At 44.3% G+C, this 14,333-nt stretch overlaps 1 protein-coding gene across 4 annotated transcripts in view; it reads left to right on the top strand.

The window, feature by feature from the left end:
• The window catches only part of unc5a (unc-5 netrin receptor A), a 150,256-nt gene that overhangs the window by 108,631 nt on the left and 27,292 nt on the right, over positions 1 to 14,333 (top strand). For 2 of the 4 annotated variants that reach the window (XM_084942759.1, XM_084942764.1), the window contains exons 6-7: positions 3,364 to 3,531; positions 9,954 to 10,118. In XM_084942759.1, the coding sequence (XP_084798885.1) occupies positions 3,364 to 3,531; positions 9,954 to 10,118 (333 nt within the window). The remainder of the gene's footprint in view (positions 1 to 3,363; positions 3,532 to 9,953; positions 10,119 to 14,333) is intronic. The other 2 variants (XM_084942772.1, XM_084942782.1) reach the window with 1 other exon arrangement.

Raw genomic sequence — 14,333 nt, 5'->3', positions numbered from 1 at the left:
TTTTTGTTTTGTTTTTTTTAGTTAAGGCTGCCAGAGAAAGATGATACTGTGATGCACTGTAGGGGCAGAGCAGCAGTTCTTGTTTATTATCTGACACATCAGCTCAGAAAACACAGTGCATGCCACAAATAAGAGGCACTACCTGTTCATTTTCTATATTTAAATCTTTCTTGTTTTTTGATACCTGTGTAATATTGTAATAGGAAGTTATATAGATTAGGTTTACAAATAAATTCCACAGAATGGGCAACTTGGGATGTGCGGTGGGGTTTTTAAAGCCTTTGAATTTGGTGTTTGACCATTCAACCAAAAAGTGAAATGTGCCAAACATGGTAACAGCTCCGTGATGGTGCCGTTGCAGTTCAAATAAAGCAATATCAAAAATAAAAGGCGGTAAATAGATAAGTACTCGTAAATTAAGTAGTGAAAGATGATGATGGCAATAGTGATCGCTAAACATAATCCACTGGCTCATAATAATGCAAAATGAGGACTCTATTCAGTCCTGTGTAAAAACTAAGTACACCCTTAATGCTGTTATAGGGTAATTAGCAGCCAGGTGCTGCTAATCAAATGCACGTAATTAAAGGACCATCAGCAAGTGTGAGCGCCTCAATAAAAGCAGAACCTCTGACAGTTTGCTGGTCTGGAACATGCAGGTGTGTTAACACAGAGTCTTCCTGGGAATGGACGTCCCAATAAATTCAGCCCAAGGTCAGATTGTGTAATGAGAAGAGAGAAAAATGTATTTTTTTTAACTCAAGAGCTACATATCAGATTCTGCAGTCAGTATAGTTAAAGAAAGACTGGGTAAAAGGGTCATAAAAGTGAAAAAGAGTATGGCAGCACGACCAAACCACAAGACCTCTGCTACAATGTTCTTTAGATCAATGATGTTTGGTCATAATGCACAACACCACATATGGTGAAAAGCAAACACAGGTTATCAGCACAAATACCTCCTACCAGCTGTTGAGCACGGTGGTGGAGGGGTAATGTTTTGGACTTGCTTTACAGCCACAGGACCTGAAACCCGTGCAGTCATTGAATCAACCAGGAACTTCTCTGTATACCAAAATAATATATACAGGCCATCTGTCTGACAGCTAAAGCTTGGCCTGGATTAGATCATGGCACGGGACAATGATCCAGAGGAGAGCTGAAAGTCTATAACACGTAGGCGAGACTGATGAAGTCATACAGAAATTATGTAAAGTTATACGATTATGTAAAGTTATTGCTGCTAAAGGTGTTTCAGCGACTGAATCATTGGGTGTACTTAGTTTTTCACAGGAATTCATGGAGTCCTTTGAATATGCATCTTTCTCACTGTGGAAAAATAACATTTGTCTCAACAGAAAACTATGAGGACTTTAAAAAGATGTGGAAGATGCCCGTCTGTATAAATCCTCATTGAATTTTGGCTTTTAGGATGAAATCCCATTAAGAAAACATGATCTGAATGTGGTTTTAGAGTCTTTGTGCATCAATTTAGATGAATTCGAGTGAGAGAAAAAGTGTTTGCATGATGATTTTGCATGAGTTAATGAACATAATCATCAAATCAATATTTAACAATAAAAGCATAATAAACAGTAAGTGAGCCAAGTATGTTTCAGATCTTTGTCAAAAAGCTTTCGTTTTATTAGGTTAATTCTCTCTTCTTTTTTGTAATTCAACAAACCCAAAGGGGGTCCGAGAGTTACGGCTTTAAATGCAGCTGCAAATTGAGTCGTGCATTTTCACACAAAAAATGTGTTAATTTGGAGCATGCAGTCAGAACACATTATCATACATTCCTCTAAGCTTCCAGCATAAAACTAAAGAAGCACAATTATTCCTAATTGATTAGCTTGTTGTTAAAAGATGTAAAGAAGCAATCTAGGGCTGAATTAACTGTGAAGGCACGACCATACGCACTCTTTCTTTTGTTTGCCTTTCTTGTGTTGTCAAACAATGATTTCCACTCAAAGACCCAGAAAGTTGGGAGCAAATTGCTGAGTTGCTTGCATGTGCAATTTTATTTATTTCCATCACACTGTTTGCTTGATGTCGTTTATTACTGTTGCAGCACTGGTTTAGGATGACAGAGGGTTTTTAGCTAAACAAAAAAAACCCTCAACCAAACAAAAGAAACTCTTGCTGCTTTTCACTTGCGTTGCTCTGAGTTCAAGAGAAAAAAATCAGTTGGCTGAAGGTACCACAGTCTACTGTGCTAGTTAATCTAGCTATATGTAGCAAGTCATAATAACTGCTACTTTTCAAAGGGGGTTCAACAGGGGGCCAGAGATGCATTTTAACGAGGCCTGGCTGGTGTGACTGCACTCTGTTCTAAGAGGTAATCAGGGGCCGAGTTGCCTGGCAATTTACCTCGCCGTGGTGGGCAATCAATCGCAAAGAGAGGGCAAGGAAATGATTCAGCCACGACGAGCAGAGGAGAGTGTTAGGGGGAAATTAGGAAGGGAGTATGTACAGAGAGAGAACGACAGTGCTGTTCAAGTCAATAAATCAGGAATGTCTGAGGAAACACGGTAGATACAGGATGATTTGATGTAATCGCCTGGCATGATTGAGAGACATAGTACCAATTAAGTGGCAATGTATGGTTAAAGTTTGCTCCGACAAGTGGCCGTAATAACAGAAATTCAGAGTTTTTTGAGTTTCTCGTCTTAAAAAAAATAACAAAAGAGGAATGAATTATACAGATGGTAGTCTCTCCAATTCAAAGATAAGCCTACTTGATTTCGTTGAATGATATGTTGTGGTGTGAAATCAGTGGCGGACGTGTGAAGGACGCAGTCCGAATTTGCGGAACAACCGTGATGCATTTATATCTCAGCAGTGTGTTGGCAGTTCCCAGGAGTAGACGTTGTTGTTGGTTTTGTTGCTTTTACGCATGTATGACTGTGACAGTGTGGTTTTAAATTGAACGGCTTTACAATTATGTTATTATATCCTCGTATTATCTCTGTGAAATTCAGGGGGGAGATTCTGATATGTAACGTGCCCGCGAGTTACTTCGCAGCGGCTGTGCCTTCCTCAGAGGGGAAACCGGGAAAGCGCCGTCAGATTTTTCTGCTCCCTGTTGAAGCCATTTTGTTTCCACTGCAGTTCGTGTAACTCCAGCTCAGACACAGGAAGCGACCCTTTTGCTCTCGCGCTTCCGTTTGTTCACTTTGCAAAGAGTGTAACAGCAGTCTTGATTATTCTAGTGCAGCGCGCCTATTTTTCCTTAGTGCATGTCGGGTAATCCTGGCTGCTCTGTCCCTTCATTCATCCATCCCTCCCTCCCTCACAACCTTCCTCCCCCTTTACCTCACCCCTCCATATCCCCCCCCTCCTCCCTTGGCACTGGTCTGACAGTCAACGGTGGCTGGTCCACGTGGACCACCTGGTCGTCCTGCAGTGCCGTGTGTGGGCGTGGCTGGCAGAAGAGGAGTCGGAGCTGCACCAACCCCACGCCACTGAATGGAGGCACATCCTGTGAGGGGCAGAACGTCCAGAAAAGTGCCTGTGTGGCCACCTGTCCAGGTAACTCCCAGGCAACCCTGTTTGTCCTGTGGCGCTTGGCTTCCTGTGGCTTCCTTTTTGCATTTTTTTGCATCTAGAAGTCATCACTTCATCTTTATTTTGGCTGCTTTTTATGTACCAACACTAACAGTCTATTTTATTTTTTTTTAGATGTCAGGCTTTATTGCTTCCTGCAGTTAGACCGCTTACACCGCAACGTCAGAGCCTATTAGTCTGCACAGTAAGGCTTCATGCTAAAAGTGATTTATTATTATCGCACTTTGTTCACATACCTCTTTATCTTTTGCACTGTATGCAGACACCGCTTTTCTTTCAGAGACCCGTCTGCTTAAGGAGACACGGTTACAGCCACGTTATTTTGTCGCTATTGTTTGCTGCTCAAATTATGTAGTAAATACGGGCACTAAAAAGCTGAATATGTCTGCCTTTGTGCGATGTTTGCGTGCGAGGAGTTGAGGGCGTTTCATTTGCTTGCCCATCCTCCCTCGTGAGAGCATCGGAGAGGCAGAGAGTGTCCTGCCTGATAGTGAGCAACACATATTGATCCCTGGTAGCCTGAGATGGAAGTCAAGCTGCTTCATTTGCAGTCCCACATTAGGCCCCTGACAAAGGGAGAGATAGCGAGGGAGAGAGCAAGCTTGGGAAAAAAAAAAACGAGGTGTAAGGTGTAGGCAGGGATAGAGACAGGTGGAATCAGATACAGTGTAAGGAAGGCGAGAACAAAGCCCGGAGTGAGAGAGAGAGAACGGGGAAAGCTGAAAAAGAAGTAGAGAAAGCCTGACTGTGTGCGCAGGAGCTGGCTGTTTGTCTGCCAACAGATCAGTGTGCGGACGTATAGCTGGGGCACAGCAGCCATGCTGACCACAGGAGAAATCTCCCACGCGCAGTAAATAGCAGGGAGGGAAATACAACACCCCTGGCACTGGCAGCTTTTCCCTGTCTAAAACAGAGGTTATCTTCCTCAGTGAATCAGGGTGTTGTCTTACACATCTAGCATGTAAAGACATCACTAGATGTCAAGCACGACTGTAAGTAACATGGCCTGCCTGAATACGGCGGGAGGAAGACAAAAGGGAAGCAGGGATTCATAGTCAGTGAGGACCTGGGTGGATTTGGAATTACTGGAGTTGGAGCAACCAGTAATTGAATTAGAGGGGTGCCCAGGGATGCTTGACATTCCTCTACAGCAAAGCGGGATACTGACCTTCATGAGCTTAAAGAAATTAATGTCAGTCCAAGCTGCTATTGTTAGGCCAACCCACCCACCCACCCTCTTCCTCCCTCCCTCCATCTTCCTCTTGTTCCACAAAGAGAAAGTGTTTCATTTCAACTATTGGGAGTGCTGTGACAAAAATTACATTGTACTCTGTGAAGACAGTTTATAGAGATTTTGAGGGAGAAAGAACTCAATTTTTTCTCCTTTTGATGGGAGACATCTGAGCACCGCGACCCCGCTCGCACCCCTATCAGCCCTGTTCAGCAGACGCTCGTCTCTGCCCCCTTTTGTCACTCGTTACCTGTCTGCTGTGGGGAACATCAGTGAAGCCCCCAGCTGTCTGCTGGGGAGAGGGGTTCCCCCTTCACTCTCCCCCCCCACTCAAGGCCAAGAAGTCCACCGCAGCAAAGCTTGGGGAATGATGAGCTGTTGTTTCCCATCACAAGTGGCACCGACACTCGTGTACTCACAGACGTGCCTTTGAAGTTAGTCGAAGGTGAACCGACAGACAGCTCCTGTCGCTTTTGCCACCCAGCACGCACACACAAACAGATTCACTGCCCCTATGTACGCGTTTGTGTGTATACCTCTCTTTAATTAATAAAGAGCATGATTAACACACCTGCCTCAGGAAGGGGCGACAGGACAGAGCAGCCTGGCAGATGCATCACTTGTTACCGGATGAGAACTTTATTCATCCCCGTGCTTATAGCTCAGTCCATTTTAGGAGAAGGCAACTTGAGAAAAATGAATTGCATGAGAAGCTGTGACACTGCAGATAGACATGATGTTACTTATTTAGACGTAGCTGACATTTGGAGTCAGAAGTAGTGGGATTTTTTTAAAAGGCAACTTTTTTTACTATACCGGCTTTGTTTTTGAGCTATGACTTAAAAATTTCATGATTTAATGCTGGTCTTGTTTCAAGAGTTCATTAATTATCCAGACAAAGTTTTTTTTTTTTCATCATTAGTTCTCTCTAGTGCATTTAGCTCTCAGCATTAGGTCTTTGAAATGGTTTATAGAAAAAATATATTGAGTTTTTAGGTGCTTATACTGTGAAAGCCTATTATGAAGTGCAGAGATGGCTTCTTAGGTTTGCTTAACTCGTCCTTTAGGGATAAGAGCCGCATGAATATTGGCTGGAAACAAATCAGTTTTAATTTGGAACCGACGGCATGCGAAGGCTTTAATTTGTCTCTGCATCCTCCAGCCGAGCTTTTATGTATTTATTGGTGAAATGCTGATGGCCATGTATTGTTCCACAATCAAAAAGTAGCACGACTCCTTCAGAGTATAGTCGCTGAGGCATATTTCACCCATGGATTATATCGACCTCCGCGGACCGACACAGACGGCCTCTTCAGTAATAAAACCCTCCACGTATCTGTTCACAATGACTCTTGTATCCGAGCTCCCACCTCTCGTCAGGAAAGTGTGAAGCTCGAGAGGCTCATCTGTATTTTTGTCTAAGTCTCCAAAGTGTTTAATGAGAGTTGGCGGAGGCCTGTGTGGCAGATCAGATGGGCTCCATGCTGGGAGAGACACAGGGAGCTGTGGAGGAGGAGGCAGCTGAGGCTAAAGCCTGAGGCTCAGAGCAGAGCATATCAACACTTGAGACAGCAAGTAGCCAAGCTATGCAAAGGCTTATCTCCATTTCGCTTTCCTCTCGCTGCCTCCTTCATTTCTTTTGTCTCCATCCCAGCATATCCCTGCAGAAGTATCCCACATAATTCTGCAGTCCATCCATCTCCCTCTCATCGACTGCCCTGCGCTGACTTGTGGTCAGAGCCAATAGTCATGGCAAAATGTCAGATCACGCCAACATTTCCAGCAAAGACAAACATTAAACCTGAGCCAACAGCAAATAGTTAAGTCCCCGGTTTTGGAAGCGATTCAGTGACGCCCACCCCGCACGAATGAACTAAACTGTTGCTTGATTTGCGAGTGAACACCAAACAACCTGAAGAGATTTCGAACTCCTGTGAATTATTTAAATATAGCACAGATCCCTCAGGCTTGCCACAGGAGTCGTGAGAATTGAGCGAGATGGAAAATAAACAGACTCGGGGGGCTGGCGTATCCGTGCGCATTTCCGTGCACGTACGCGTCGTAGACATCCGAGTTAGCGCCCGTATGTCTGCTGTCTGCACTGCAGGCAAAAGTCTAATTCTACTCTGGGAGTAAACAGTCGTGTTTTTCTTCGTGTTTTATCATTGATTGTTGAGGCGACTCCATATTTTATCCGCGGAATAAATAAAGGCAACGGAAAATAAATGTGGCAGAAAAACACATTATTTCAGTGTGAAAAGATGGTGGCCATCTGGTGACAGCCTTGCATCATTTTTAATCACTTGGTGCCATTTGGTTTCTTTGTGTTCTTTGGCGCACCCTCTTCATATCTCACTCTGTCACTTTTTCGTCAGTTTTTGGTGGTTTCGTCAAAATCGGGGGTAAATGTTGCTTTTTCTCAGTTATAATTGCACACTACTCCTAAATAAGCAAGCAAGAAACATCTAATGTTAAGATTTCATTTTTATTACGTTTATCAGAAATACGGGCCTCCTGGCGGGCGATTAATCTCTGTTGCGTCACCCACTTCTGTGGCTGAGCTATCAAAGCCATCCGTGGCTGTTTTGTGGTTGTTTTTTGTCCCCCCCGCCACCATCAGCTTGTGAGCACTGGGATTAGTGGTGCTTACACACATGTGTGTTGACAGGACAGTGGAAGCAGAGGCCTGCTGGTCTCGGTGATAGTTGTCTACCTCCTCGGGTTCCCTCAAGGACACAGAAACCGTGGGTGCTTGATGATCTCGGACTGTGTCCATCAGCGGCGATTGTCATTTTTGTGAACAGCGAAGCTTTAAACAGGCCCTCCCACTGACCTTTAAAAAATGGTTAGATTCCTTTTGCTTCTCCCCTTGGCAACATGTCCAAACGGGCGCTTGCCACTGGGTTATTGTATTACTGTCCCTCCTCTGCGACCTGGCTGACCTGAAACCTGCGGTGCCAGATGATTGAAAATCAGCTGCGGTGCCTTTTGCAGGAGTGCTAACAATCTCTTTCTGGGGATTTGATAAGGAAAACTGTCTCTGTGGACAACCATTTTCTTATGTGGATTCTGAGAAGAAACAAAGTATGAGGTGTGGCTCTAATTTTAGTGTTAAATCTTGACTTTGTTGTTGTTTCTCGTTGCATTGTTCTAGGAGAAAACCTTTCGCCTTTCTTGAAATGGGAGCCGTGCGCAGAGTCGGCGTTCAGAGCCAGGCCATCAAGGACTGTTTATGCATCTTCATTTTTCTTTGATTTGCCTTAGCCTTGGGCCGCTGTGCTTCTGTCTCATCCACATTCTCACTTTGTTGCCACGCCAATCCTCTTGTTTGAAAATGTCATTTGCATGGCGATTAGTCTTGCTTTTGTGGTGGGGATAAGAGAAGTAGAATTTCATCACCTCATCAGGGCAGATGTTGATCTCATCCCTTTATTTCACCGTGGTGTGGATAAACTGAGGGGCGACATAATATATTCATTAGGATGTAATTCGCTATTCAATCATTCTCATTCCCAGCCTGGATAATCAGCCCACTGGCCCACGGATGGGTCCACTCAATGCCAAACAAGGACAATTATCTGATTGGTTCTGCACTCTCTGCCAAATGGATCTGACTGCAAAAAAAAAGGACCCAAGCTGTGTCAGCATCCTACCACACACATATGCTCTTGCACAAAAATAGTCTCGCATTCTCTGGTTGTCATTTCCGGACACGCACTCGGACCGACACATAGACTTGTGTGGGAGCAGGGTTTAATTCACCCTGTGCGCTCGCGGTGGTTTTCTATCTCATTTCTCCAATTGGAGATTTGCTTGCAAAGCAAATAAAATCATTAGTTGATACAGTTATGCAATAACAGGTACCCTCGCCCTCAGTAACATCTCACTTATGTTTTATTAACCAAAGCTTCATGACCTGCAGTGGGTCAGAGCTGCTTTCTGCAGGTCATGCCCCCTGCACTCTTTATTGCTAGGATTAATGAGCACTAAGGTTTCCTTGCCCTTAGGTCAGCCAGGGGAAGGGTTGCTGCTGTCATAGAGGTGTGCATTTACTGCGTGTGTGTGTGTTCAGGTAATTCTCGTCTGGTCCCCTTCACCCTTACATTTGGGAGAGAGAGAAAGAGTGAGACAGTGGTGTTTTTTTTCCCTTTTTTCCCCCATGAGAGCTCATTATTGCTCTTTTTCCCATTAGCCCTATAGTAACCTTCCCCAGACCTGGCGCTGTGTCACTCTCAATATTACTCCCGGCCACCGCCCACACCAGCCGCAATGCCAAATTACCCCCACCTTTGCAAAATGGCCTTCCTCTCTGTATGTGGTAAAGCTGCTGATATTTCTTACAGCCAAGCGTGCTCCGAACTATTACGGGCCCATTTCCATTGTGCTCATTGTGGGCTGTTTGAAGTTATGGTCAGGCTGCAGGTGTAATGTACTTTCTCTTCTTTTCAGAGTAATACCACATGTATTTTGTCATGCATTCGGATGCACTTCAGGCAACACCGCAGGTGCTATATTAGCATCTTGACAAAGAAATCAAACAAGGGTGAGATGGTTCCTTCTCTCAAATGTTATATTATGTTGTGCTGGGTGTATGAGAAATCTGAAACTTATATTCTTGCGTATGTATGGACCGCTTGCTCAGAGGTTACTTTTTTTTCCCTTGGTTTGTTGGCAGCTTGGTTTACCAGGCCGCACTTGCAGCAGTGGGGTTAAACTTAGTTGCATCTGATTTCCATGCTGAAAATAAACAAAGAAAACAGAATAGAGACAATATGGCTCTCCTCAGCAGCTCTACACGCTTCGGTTTCTCTGTGCAGCTGCTGGATTTGAGTGGGTGCAAGTGGATTTGCATGTCTTTAAAAGGTTTTCATTACCAGGTTTCCATTTTAGATTTACACAGGATGGCAACAGAGTGTTGAACCACTTGTTCTCGTCTCGCACGCAAATACACAGATAGTTTGGTGCCACCGTTTCCACCAGTTCACGTTGTTGCTGAAAAAAGGGGAGTTATGGCCCGGTTTATTGATGTTTTCCAATCAATAGTTAACCTCTGCGAGCTGAAATAAATTGTTTGAAGAGAATTCGTTTGAGTTTTAGCTGCTGTGCATGTGTTTCACCACTGTTATTTTTTTATTTTTTATATTGTTTTTTCTAGTGGACGGAGGCTGGAGCGAGTGGAGCAAGTGGTCAGCATGTGGCGCAGACTGTTCGATGTGGAGGAGCAGAGAGTGCACCCAGCCCTCACCTGGCACAGGGGGCAAAGACTGCCAGGGGCTTGATCTCCAGTCTCTCAACTGTACCAGCGAGCAGTGTCCACAGAGTGAGTGCACCACCACTCACGCACCACAAGCTAAACTCTCACTCTTCAACTCAGTGAAACAATACAAAACATCTACTTTAGATATGTTTTTTTTAGCCAGTTTCTGGCACAAGGATCAGTAGATGGTTGTTTTGTTATGTATTTGTGTATTAAAACTGAGCTGATGAGTGGCAAATGAACATTTTAAAAACCAATAAATGCACTCAAAACAGCATCTGAGAGCTTTTGCTAGATTATACACTGTTAATTTAAAAAAAAAAAAGAAGCATGCCACTCAAGGCTGAAGTGGAAAAATTTATTCAAAGGTAAATATTAAACAGGGTTCAGTCTCACAACCTCATCAGCTATAACAAGTAGATCACAAACAATACAAAGAGAACATGTGTACAACATTAGCATCAATTAGCCCCTCAAGTAAATGCTAGAAGGGGATAGGAGGGAAAGGCTTTTTACTTGATTTTTTAAAAAACATTTTCCATTTTGGGGGGAAAAAAAGGATCCTCTTCCTCATCCTCTTCCTTTTATCCGATCAAACGCTTGAAGCCTCCTTTTTGTCATAGATGTTGAGTTCATCTTACAAAGGGTTCGTGGAGGAAAGGTGTCCATCTCATTAAACACTCGTACAGACAAAAGATTAATCTGCAGCCCACTGCTGGCTCATCCCCACCTGTGTGACCTTTTCAGATGATCATTTCTAATTATCATTGGGTAATGTACCTTCTTTCCTACCTTGCATATTGGTGCCGTGTTGCTCTATGACCTGTTAATAAAACCAGGAATAAAAGCATCTCTCCTCTGATTACAACACAACCTATCAATTACACTGGTGCATTTAAAATTGTGATTAATCTCATATTGTGCGTATATTAAGACGTAGGGGAATGCATGTGCACTTTTCTGTTTAATTCAAGCCAGATTATACTGTGGTGCCACTCCCCTGCGTGTCATTAATAGGGCATGTGCATACTGTCAGGATGAGAAAGGGCAAGGCTCATATGGCCGGAGACGGCAGCTGAGTGGAAAAGTGACACCACGGGGTCCTCTGCAGAACAGATGGACATGAAGGGAGAGCTCTGTCACTTCCTACAGATATCAAAGACAGAAAGATACTGCATGTTGCCCACGATAAGTCTCTGGGTGGCGTCTCATAGAGAAAATGTTATAAATAGTGTGCTCTCTAGCTGATCTGCATGGTAAACACTGAGTTTTAATGGGGATTCAGTTGACATGGGCCACTGAATTAATAAACTGAATTATGTATTTTGCCGTGATTGATGTGATCAAATAGACCGATGCTTGGCTGGCGAGGATTGTTTGGAATTGCATGCGAATGCTGCATTGTGTGCTGCATGTGTTAGTGCAACGCGAGCAAGTGCACGTATGTGCGAGTGTCCACCGATAGCCGGGTTTGGCTGGTGCAGTGAACCAGGGAGTTCAGTCAGCCCATCATCAAAGGTCAGCAGCTCCTCCCAAGAGAAGCAAGATATATACACAAAGATGCCAGTCATTGTTCTTCTCACACACACACACACACACACACACACACACACACACACACACACACACACACACAGTCAAGCAAACGCACACACAGAGTCACTCAGTATTTACACTGACAGAGCAGAGCGGAGCGCCGGCCTCTGAAGAATGCCTGTCCCAATCTGTTCCCAGCAGATGCGTTTCCATAGACAATTGCTGTGTGAAGTATTATAATAAGCAAAATAGCAAGATGGTTTTGGCTTGTCAGCAACTCCCATACTTCAACCATGTCTGCAGGCTATTAGCTGAGATGGAAAACTCCCCCTCCTTGAAACAAAAGGCACCCTGCTCTCCCAGCGCAATCTAATACAACAACTGCACAGTGAACCACAGTCACTCTGCAACAAAAGCCGTCGTCCGTCTGAGGACCTCACAGACACGTCTAATCTCCCTCATTAAGCCAGAAATGAAACGCGTTCGATGAGGTTATTGTTTTTAGATGTCGCGTACATGAGAATAAATGTGCAACACAAAGCTGGAAAAGCAATCTGACCCAGGAAGGATCATTTTCATAAAGCAAACAAGTGAAGCCCAAACATATACTCTATGCAAAATCTGCGCAGGGGGAATAATAAATATGTGGGCAGCATGGCAGAACCAAAATGGGAGACAGGTGTTAGAGGGCAGAGAAAGGATAGTGGGGGGAAAATAATGGTGCTCGTTTTCTCAGGCGCAGGGAATTAGGACAACATAAAAACAATTATTCGGCTTAATGTGTGTAATGAAGGTAATGAACTTAATTTGCAGCAGCATCCCATTTTGGGATGTGTCACAAATTATTGAGCAAAACACATCGAACTGTTAATTTATCTTCAGCCTGTTCTTGGTTTTTTTTTTGTATTTATTTTTTTTATTTCAGAGCTAATTTGGCGGCGCGGAGGCTGAGATTTTCCGTCACCGCTTTGTTTGTCAGAGCGGGGTCACGGTGCTTTGTGAAAAATGGCCGGACATTTATTTTGGGCAATATTTCACCGGAGCCTGCTGAGGGATGGGACGACTGTATTGTGGAGATAGTAATAGTCACGTTCGCGTTGAGAGTTTTAGTAGCCATATTTCCCTGACCTTAAGAACTCCTGTGTTATTCATCTTCGGGCGAGTGACTAGGATTGGCCATGGGATGAAATATATTCTCAGGTGTCCTGATAAATGCCCGGGGAAGAGGCGCAGGAGGCTCCAAAACTCTTATTTATCAATGCAGGAGAGAGGGGGGGGAAAAAAGCAGGCAGAGAGAGTGGAGGACTATCAGGTGCGGTCATTGTGCTGACTGTCAATACAGCCAGAGTCCAAACTTCAACAGGAGCCAGATACACCGCCTTAGAGGAGATGAATTATACCGGCCCATCTCGAGTCAGAAACTGATCCCCTACCAGCCAGCCCCGGAGCGAGTCTGAGGAGCTGAAGCGAAAGCTCGTGGAGACGCAAAGAGAGATTGGCCTGAGGTCAACTCTGAAAAAAGCTCATCTCATCCACAGATTATCCTCAGGCGGGTGTCACTCATGACGAGAGGTCACACACAAAGAGAATCAAAAGTTTTTACCAGCAATTAAGTCAAGTGGAAATGAAAGATGGAATGACTGATGGCGGAGAGGAAGAGAGGTAAATTGGTGTGGAGTGCGATTGGAAAGAGAGAGTGTTAGAGAGGGACTAAAGTAAAGCCCATCCAATTATAAAACCTGATTAGCTATGTCAATTAAACTGTGATGGATGTCCTTTCAATTATTGGCTGGCATCATGAAAATCAATGAGTGGGGCCAGGAGGAGCTGAGAGCAGTTGTTGGTCAGGGTTGTTGTGAGCATCGGGATCGTTTCGCTAGGACACCTGGCGGGTCAGATAAAACTTCACTCAGCGATGCTCCGATAAGCCACTAGAGATTACAGCCAGAATAGAGAGAAAGGAAAGAAGGAAGAGCTGTTTGATTGACTGGCTGGCTTTATTGTCTGGGCGCGAGGATGCTGGGAAAAGGGAAGAGTCGAGATACTGGATCTTTGCATCTGAGGTTAGCCAGTTGTCTTTGGTGTGCCCTTAGCAAGTAAACAGCAACCGGCCAATCTAAGGCTATGTTTATCCAATCAGCAGAAACCAGCTGGCTCGTCTCCTTACTGACGGGTGTTGCTTTGTCTTTAGTCAAACTACACATCTCCCAGCGGACTGCACCACAAGAAGTTCAAATATCACGGCATCATCTGGCCTTTGGCTCGCCAAGACAATTGGATTTGGGAACTCTAATGAGAAGTTCAGCCAGAGTCTCTCTCATCCTTTTGTTCTTTCTTTCTTTTTTCTTTTTTTGGAGCTCATTGTGAAAGGGAGGGAAAGTTTAGCCCGGCTTCCTGCAGTTAAGCACCTCGGTGCTTCTCTAAGGCGAGCGAGGCAAAGGCAGGTAAATGGACAAGAGGAGAGGTGGAGGAAGGTTGAATGCATCAGATAAGAGTCCTCATGCTTTAAGTGTGTTATGTGCAGGTGTGCTACGTAGCATCACGAACAAAACACACAGTCTTGTGTTTATCTTCAGCCAGTCATTCGCGATCGATTACATGTCAAGAGATCTCTGGCATTACGAAGAGCTGCCATAGAGGTTGGCTGCATATAATCCGCTACTTAAAGTATCAGATTGTACTGAGATAATCACCCATGAAATAGATTCTGGCATTTCTCTTAAACACTTGGGTATGTCAGGC

Source organism: Perissodus microlepis, chromosome 2, assembly GCF_051167445.1.
Source record: "Perissodus microlepis isolate ML-2025 ecotype Zambia chromosome 2, ASM5116744v1, whole genome shotgun sequence".
In the NCBI taxonomy this organism is placed as follows: domain Eukaryota; kingdom Metazoa; phylum Chordata; class Actinopteri; order Cichliformes; family Cichlidae; genus Perissodus; species Perissodus microlepis.
Note: the sequence above shows the minus strand (reverse complement) of the source record. Positions and strands in the feature narration are given on the sequence as shown.